This window comes from Drosophila erecta, unplaced genomic scaffold, assembly GCF_003286155.1.
Source record: "Drosophila erecta strain 14021-0224.00,06,07 unplaced genomic scaffold, DereRS2 tig00000055-arrow-pilon, whole genome shotgun sequence".
NCBI classification, from domain to species: Eukaryota; Metazoa; Arthropoda; class Insecta; order Diptera; family Drosophilidae; genus Drosophila; species Drosophila erecta.
Genome location: NW_020825200.1, coordinates 7,742,357 through 7,750,892, shown reverse-complemented (window position 1 = coordinate 7,750,892; position 8,536 = coordinate 7,742,357). Strand labels below are relative to the sequence as shown.

Genomic DNA, 8,536 nt, shown 5'->3' with positions numbered 1-8,536 from the left:
GCGCTTCACGCCTAATTAATACAACCAATTGGCTTAATTTTTGTGGCTGTCAGCATTAAATTAATTTCATATTTAGCGAATAATGACCATTGCTAGTGTCACCCAAGCGGAGCAAACAAAAACAAAATTGGCCTTATGCAACAATATGAAGTGATTAGCAGGTTAACAGAATTTGATATTAAACTAATACAAAATAGTAGTATAATAGTATAAATAATTAAAAGCGTGTTGCTTTGACCCCCGAGAAAACTCTTCCATTCAAGTAAATTCATTACAATAAGTTGTATCTATTTTCCTCCGACAGAAGGCAGGCCAATGAAGTTACCCACCGTTATGATTAAAAGGTAATCCAATTCGAATCTCCGAAATTCAGTATGCACTATATTAGATTTGCTCGCTCAGCGTTTTGCTTGTAAAATCCCCATTGCTGATTAGAGAAAGCGAATCTCACGTACGGCGCATTCGCCTTGAGCCCGCTGCGAAAGTGGTGCTCCTGCCAGTGATATTATTTTCTTATTCTTATATAAATCCATTTGAAATGCAACTTTTGCGCTAACGCATAAATCTTCAGCACAAATTGCAAACAAGCAGGGCAGGGGCTGAATGGCCTGAAAAGAAGGCAGCAAAGCGTAGCTGCGAAGCAGTCGAAGCATGTGTTGTGCCACTTCATATACATATACACACACACACACACACGCACAGATGTGTACTATATAAAAGTGTGTATCCCAGATGCTTGTTTGTATATATATTGTCGCAACATCAGTCAGGATTAGTTGTAGAAGTTTACCAGTACGACTAGTGGCCCCATCTTGTTTGCCATGCTGTACCCGTCACGCAGAACGCTCCAACATGCTGCCAGTTGTACCGCCCATAACCCACCGCCCAGCCACCCACCTCCCAGCCGCTACTGGTAGCCTTGTCCTTGTGTTGTGTCTTGTCTTGTTGAAGTTTTCTGCACCGACGTTGTTGTAACTGGCTTTGGCTGTTTGTCTTGTCTATTCCATTCCATCGGAATGTGTGCCGGGGAAGTTGCTCCCGTTTTGTTTGCTTAACTCATTGCCGTTGAAAAGGCCATAGAAATTAGTTAGGTAATTTCGCCGAAAGTTCCACTAAACGTAAAATTGAAATGTTTTATAAAAGCCCTATTTAGAGAGCTCAACGCAAGAGTTCGACTTTTACACGAACACTCGACCTGGCATACGGAAATAGCCAGATGCCGATTCGATTTTGTAATCTTGAACTGCACTATATATTCTTTATAAATATATAAAGATTTATAAATATATAAATTTTAATCGCTGACGGCTATTACATACATTTGTTGGAATCAGCAGAACCTGATTTAATTGGCATATACCTCTTTTGAAGCCAGTTTGCATTGTACAAGTGACGAGAATGGATCTCATGTATCGGAGCAGAAACTAATTCTCCCGTCATTCAGTTCCGGCATCTAAGCATGTTCAACTGAATCTCCTCCTGCCACATGAGGATGTGTCCACCAGGAAGATTGTACGACATATGGCCTTCAATAGGTCAAATGCAGTCAACAATGTGGCCCCTTTATTCCTCAATAAAAAAGGCGATTCCAATCGATATGAGCAGGTAGGCATCGTCACCTGTGGATTAGGATGTGGATCAGCTTTACCTGATGTATACACTGATGTTTCGAAAATGCGGCCCTGTATTAACTATCAGATCCAAGAAAACGCAGTCGCTTATCAACCGCAAAATGCAGGGGATGGAGAAAAACTACCAAGACAATACTTTAGAGACTTATAATACAAATTCTGTAAAGTAGAAACTAATAAGTAAAGGCAAATATTTAAAGATAGGTTTATTTCTGAAACGTTTATGCCAAAAACATTTAATCGCCATATCAAACAGCATGAGATGTTGGGCATTAATTAGCCAAAACAGCCAGTTCATATAACAAGCTGCGTTCATCCTTCTACTTTCGGCTAATTGTGGACTTGTGCGGGTCGTTTCATTGATTTATGGCTGCTAATTTCAACGCTTGGCGTTCAAAGTATTAAATAATAAACTCTATTCCGCCAGGACCCTCTCGATCCCGCTGCTTTTCCGATTACCCGCCATAACTCCACCCACATCATCTTCCTCGAGCTCCTGCTGAGCTGCAGTGTCGGTCTAGATGAGGCGCCATGCAATACGAGACTATAGGAGCGAGCTCCTTTCTGGTCGCCCGGCAGACTTCAGAAGAGTTTCCCTGGATTTTATGGGCCAGTTTGAGACTCGGGCGGGAGTTCTGCCGTTCCCTCTGGACGTGTAATGAAATTAAAGGCGTAATGCAATACAGCTGGCAAAGTTTTTGCAGCGGGTATTTCCATGGGTTCTCGTTACTATTTGCTCTTTTGCCCGCCAGTAGACGTCGTCGCTTCTCCAGCCAGGCATTAAATTTAATTAATATCTTCCGTTTTTTAACAGACTGCGGTCTTCAAACAATTTGATACCGTTCGGCTTTTTTTGAGATGCTATTTTTTCCAGCATCTCTCTGTCTGAGAATAATTTGTAATATAAAAGTGAAATTTGATGCTACTTTGAACATGCAACTTCAATCAACTTGGCCGTGCTTTTTAATTCAGAATCACTTTGACATTACTGTGAAAATTCAGTTCCTTAATTCAGTATCACTAGCAAATTGCTGGCGAACAGACTTATCAAGCTAAATAAGTAAAAACAACTAAGAAATGAGTTCACAACAAAATTTAACTCCACCAGGAAATTCAACCCCAAAGAAAACGGTTCGCAAGATCCCCGAGGAGTCCTCAATATCCACTGTCCACCCGGTGGCCACATCTACACCAACTTATATGACACGCAACCGCCAAAGGCTTCTATCGCTCCAGATGGATTCTAATGCATTCATTTCGAAAAATTCGTCATTGGTGGATCGAGTTCCACCCACGTTCGAGCATATTCGTGGCCGAAAGGGTATTCACGATCCTAGTACTCCAAAAACTCCTGTATTCCCAAGGACTAGATCCCGGAATTTACCGAATACTCCAGTGCGTGCTACCTCAAATAAAAATACCCCTAAGCCGAAGACACCGGCTCAAAAGAAGAAAACTCCTGCAAAGACGCCAAAAAAGACTCAAAAAACTACGCAAAATATTGCAGCATTAAATTCACCGACAATGAACCCGGAATCGCCAGCAGTGGAATCACACATTGATTCAACCGAGATGTCATTGAAAATTCTGCCATCAAAACCTTCGAAAGAGCTATCAATTGAAGAACCAGTTAAGTTACCAACGATATCATCAAAGATGTCATTAATGATTTCGTCGGTGAAGTCTGCACTTAAGCGAAAGGTGTCTTGTGAAGAAAATTCACCTGAAGAAGTATCCGATAAGGAAAATTCCGCTGCAGAAGATAGTTCGGAGTCGCCTTTAAAAAAGGCTCGTCTGAATATCTTCCAAGTTAATTTGGGATCGCCATTCTCCATGATACGCAGCAAGAAACTTAAATTAATCTCAGCAGATGAAAATCAGGAATCATATGAAGCACCTCCTGTTAATCTAGGCCAAATCAACACAAGTATGAGCATGGAGTCCACTGAAACCACCAACTGTTCTACAACAAAGAAGGCAAGGATTAACCAATTATGTTTTATTTCGTAAGGTCATCAAAGCTTTACAAAATATTTTTTTTACTGGTTGCTTTGGTGAGTAGGATACGATTTTTATAGGAATGTTCTGAATTGTTACCATATATCTTATTCCATAGGTACCAATGTTCTTGGATGCTCCTAAATAAACATCAATGCCACGCAGAGGCCTTAAAACTTATTCCTTTGCCGAGTTCCAGCACCAGCCTGATTGTATAATCTACACTCTTGCAGACGATAAAGTTCTTTCAGCGCACTTTGTAAGCTGGCAAAATGCACAGAAATGGCATTATCACGTTGCACACAGCTAATTTGCAAGCAATGGACGAGGAGGTGGAATACAGCCATAGAGGGGAACGGGGTACAAAAAGATCGGGCAAAGAGAAAAGAAAACTGAATTATATTTGCACAATAAACTTGGCAGCCGCCGTCTCTCTATATTATTATTCTGCCAGTTGTTTGTTTGTACTTGTGTGTTCCCTTGTATCTGTGGGCAATAGTAATAAGATGCAAGCACACCAAGTATTCCTTTTGCACAATTTTCCTATCCCACCCGCCAAATGATACTGGAAAATAAAAGCCCCGGTCAAATTAGAATATATTATAATTTATGCTAAAGCACGGAATAAAACATTTTTTAGATCAACAATTTCTTGTATTTCTTACATGTTGTTGATAGAAAACCGTGTTAAAATACTTAAATCGTGTACAATTAAATTGCATAAAAATGTATATTTCACATGATTTATTGCTAGATATTATTGCTGGAAATGAAAAAGTTTTTTCAGTGTGCCATGAAAATGCGGAAAAAAAGGCGCAAGAACTGCGGTTCAATGGGAGAAACACTTTTGGGCTGGGATGGTTGGGTGCATATAAAGAAATTTGCATGGATTTTGAACGTAATAAGCGAAATGTGACTGCAAAATCCAATTTGTAATGAGAAAAGTAGTGCGAATTGTCTGTGTATCTGTGTGCGCGGTAGCTACAAAAATATTGCAGCATATTTCTAGGCGTATTTATGGGATGCGCTTAGTTTGCCGTCACATAGCATGATGGTTGTCGTGGGCTAAGGGGGTGAGGGGGCTAGGAGGCGTGGCAGGGGGACTGGGGACTGAGCGCGTGCTAAAATTATGCAATACAATTATGCGAACAGGCCTGCAACTCGGCGCTTGCATGTGTGCAGCTGTCTGCATGTGTGTGTGTGTATGTGTGTGTGTGTGTGTGCTCTGCGCCTCGAAACGTGACTTGTTTTTGGTAGGCTTACGCTGGGGATCCCCCAATTTGTTTGCGGCTGCTTCGTGGTGTTTTTCCTCATTTTATGCCGGCCTGGAACTACAAAGGGATTTGTTTCGAGAGCAATGGATAAGTTTGTGGACCAAAGTGCACAGCTGCACACTGGGAACGCAAAGTTTTCAAACTAAGGCTTAAATTATATTTCTATTGTGTATTAAATACAACTTATTTGAATTGTTTACTTAGCTACTATTAGTTTAGTTTGAGCGATGAAATGAAATAACAGTTTTATATACTTCCAACTGAAAGTTGGACATCCTTTAAAGAAGGGATATGGATATGCTTTGATTCATTTCAGTGTGCACAGCCATTTACATTTTGTCTCTCCATTTAAAAATAATTTCCTGCACGCGCTGGAAAGTATGCTATAATTCACACGTAGCACAAACAACTGGCCAGGACCTGCGGTTGCCAAAAGGAACGGGAAAAGGCCTTCCTGTTTACAATTCATAAGCAATTTCGGACTGGCGACAAGGCGAGTCGGAGTTCCCATGTTGGGAAATCAACCTCGGCACCACACGATTTTTAATTATTTTGTTGCATTTTCATTTCAGCTCTGTGTTTTGTTTTGCTTACCCGAATAAACAAGGTCCAATGGTCGCCTGTTTTTCATGGCGAAAAAGAATGCGGGCTTCTCGAGGATGGCAATGCTCGTTCCTTGACCGTGTATTCTCTTTTGTATAATTACAAAACGTGATTTTCTTTTTGTTTAGTTCTCTTTTTTTTGGCAGACAACATTTCACGGTTTATGTTAATTTTTTGTCTGTGTTTCCTAGCTTAAATTATTGTGAGCTCCTCAAATGGCCCGTTTTGGTTGGTTTTTTGTTTTTTCAGAGGGCAATGTATTGTCCAGAGGTGTCATAAAATAAAAGTTCATAAATATTTACTGCACGTTTTATTAGTTGCTACCACGTTGTCGACGTTGTCCCAACTCTGGGGTAACTTAAACACATTTAAATACAATACCCTTGATATTTTTTAAATATTTAAAATATTTATTTTTATATTATATTTTGTTATTTATATAATATATATATATCAAATATCTATCTACTTAAAAAGTATATGTAGAAAGCAAAAAATCAAACAAGGTTTTAATAAACCTTTTAATATTTGGCTGGGAATCAAGTTTTAATATCGAATACTAAAACTTTTTTGCTGGTTTCTGCTTCAATTTCTTATTCATTTACCCTAGAACAGTAATGGAGTTGTTGTGTGTTGCACAAACCATTCAAACACTCCAATTGCCAATAATACATTTTAATTAATTGCATTATGTAACTAAACAAGTAAATTCCCTATGTCAAATTGAATGAAATTTTGATGGAATGTCTACCATTCTAAGCTGTTGTCGTATTCATGTGTTGACTTCGCTATGGTCATTGATGTCAAATTAAATCAATCATACGCACTGTGTACCCAACGCAGACATCATTTAACATAAACGGAGCTCCGATCGATACACAGAAGGTGAAAATCAGACCCATTGAACCGCAAATGCGACGTCAAGCAATTTCATGCCGGCGAAAATCTTTCAAAGTTAATTTTCCACACACGAGAAAACAGAGGAGTCAAGACAGCTACTCAGGAACGAGAAAATTGTACGACTTCAAAGAGTCAATAAGCAGCCAAATATAGACGAATGGCGGTGGCGGTGGAGGTGGAGGTGGCGGAGGGATGTTGGCCAGCTAAACCAGGTGGGCGCGTCCAATGGAAATGGCTCGGCTGCCTGGCAAACAAGCTGACTGATAACGGAAGCTGGCTATGCACGTGTTTACCTCTCGATATTTGCCGGCTGCCATGGAAAAGGATGTCCTCGCCACCTCGCCTTCTAGCGCACACCCACCCGTGCTCAGTCTGTCTCTGTTTGTCCTGTCGCAGGACGATAATGACGACTGGTTGAAACGGGGAAGGGGGCTACATCGCCCCTGGCCGCTGCTGATGTCACACATTCATGGTCATTTTGCTGAGTCAATCGTTTGAAAAATTTATGTTGCCTTCAAAAGCAAAATTTGCCATCACCGTCGTTTGATTCCCAGCAGTGGAGGCAATCACAGTGGTGAAACATTGCTAAAATTAATCTGTAAATTTTCGGAATATTTTAAAGTAGTGCCAAATAAGTGCCATATATGGTAGAACAATTATATATATGCCTTTGTCTGTAACTTTCTATATTATACCACCTTAAGGCGAGTCTCCCACCGAAATGGTTATTTTTAAAATAGAGACCTAATTTATTTAGCAAGTTCGTTGATATCGCTTTGCTACTTAAATATGATAATTAATGTTAAATTAGTTAATAAGAATTAGTTAATAAGAAATAAGGAAAGTAAATGCCTTGTGCTGATAGAAATTAAATAGGTGCGATCCTTATAAATGATACCATTGAAAATTCATTTAAGTGTGTGAGAGCTTAGCCACTGTGCGACTGCGAGTCAGAGGGAGAAAGGTATATGCCGGAAAAGGGACGGAGATAGTCAATAGATGCGGTTCATTTAACTTGACTGAATGTGCATCGCCTGCTAACCTGCTTCCATTCGCATTGTCTCCTTGGCAGTCTGGTCGGATCGGGTTTCAGCCGTTTCGACCATGGCCTCAAACTCAATTCGTGTTTATGAAGTGCTGATGTGTGTCTGATTTAATTGGAATTTGATGCAATTTTCAATGTATGCCGTCTAAGTCAGCAAAAGTGTTTCACTACACTTCAGTCATGTTTAACCACTTAATTATGACACTTTGGGGAAAACATTGGCTTTGAGTTGACTTGCAAAAGGGATGTGAATATTTTTACCTGCAATCCTGATTAGCTGCTCATGTGGGTTGATAAGTATTTACAATGACAAGTGCTTTAAACAAATAATGCACCAGGAGAATTTCAAATTTAAGTGCAGTCAGGACTAGTCCTAGTTTTCAGCTAATTAAAAACAAAAATGATTTTCTTTAATCTCTAGCAATCTTATTGCTATGAACAAATTATGGCTTTCAACTATATATTTTTTTAAATTTGTCCTTTGACTCCTTTAATTTGTATGTCCGCAGCTCTTAAGACCTCCATTTCCTTGCCAGACCAGACAATGTCCTTCCACAGCCATAAGTTCTCATTTTAATGCGCTTAAAGCTGCTCGCGGAATAGAAAAATATATAAATGTGGGCAGCCAAGTGTCAGCGACAGCTACGGGCAAAGAATAACCTAAAAGTTGCCCACAAAACAACAGACCCAACTATCCACAACCCTTCATGGAATTCACCCTCTAACTTAGTTACAAAAAATGTGCCGAGAAAGTAGATGGAGTGATGGAGAGGGAAATGGGGGGAAACGACGAGTAAAACTTAACAAGTTCACTTAGAAGAAATTAAGTTTTCAGCATTTATGTTAGGAAAACTGTAAAGAAAAACTTTCTTAATGAAGCGACGACAATGTGGTGAGCAATGAAGAAATGTGGGCAAAAAATCGCACTACTGAAACCCAAGAAGCGCACAAGTTTGCAATGAAAGCATACTAAATGAGGTACCGCATAGAGTCGAGAAAAGTGCTACAAAAATGTTGAAAACTCATAACAATTTTATATTGGGTGAATTGTAAAATAATTACATTTAATTTTAACTTCTATGTTA

General features: G+C 39.6%; 1 protein-coding gene across 1 annotated transcript; it reads left to right on the top strand.

The window, feature by feature from the left end:
* The first annotated feature begins 2,642 nt into the window (after window positions 1-2,642).
* Window positions 2,643-3,643, top strand: LOC6542176 (probable serine/threonine-protein kinase nek3). The gene has a single exon (XM_026978868.1). It carries the CDS (start codon window positions 2,709-2,711, stop codon window positions 3,639-3,641), a length of 933 nt encoding a protein of 310 aa, XP_026834669.1. The 5' UTR covers window positions 2,643-2,708; the 3' UTR covers window positions 3,642-3,643.
* The last annotated feature ends 4,893 nt before the right edge of the window (window positions 3,644-8,536 follow it).

Coding starts and splice junctions, on each gene's coding strand:
- LOC6542176 (XM_026978868.1), top strand. CDS start 2,709: ATGAGTTCACAACAAAATTTAACTCCACCAGGAAATTCAACCCCAAAG.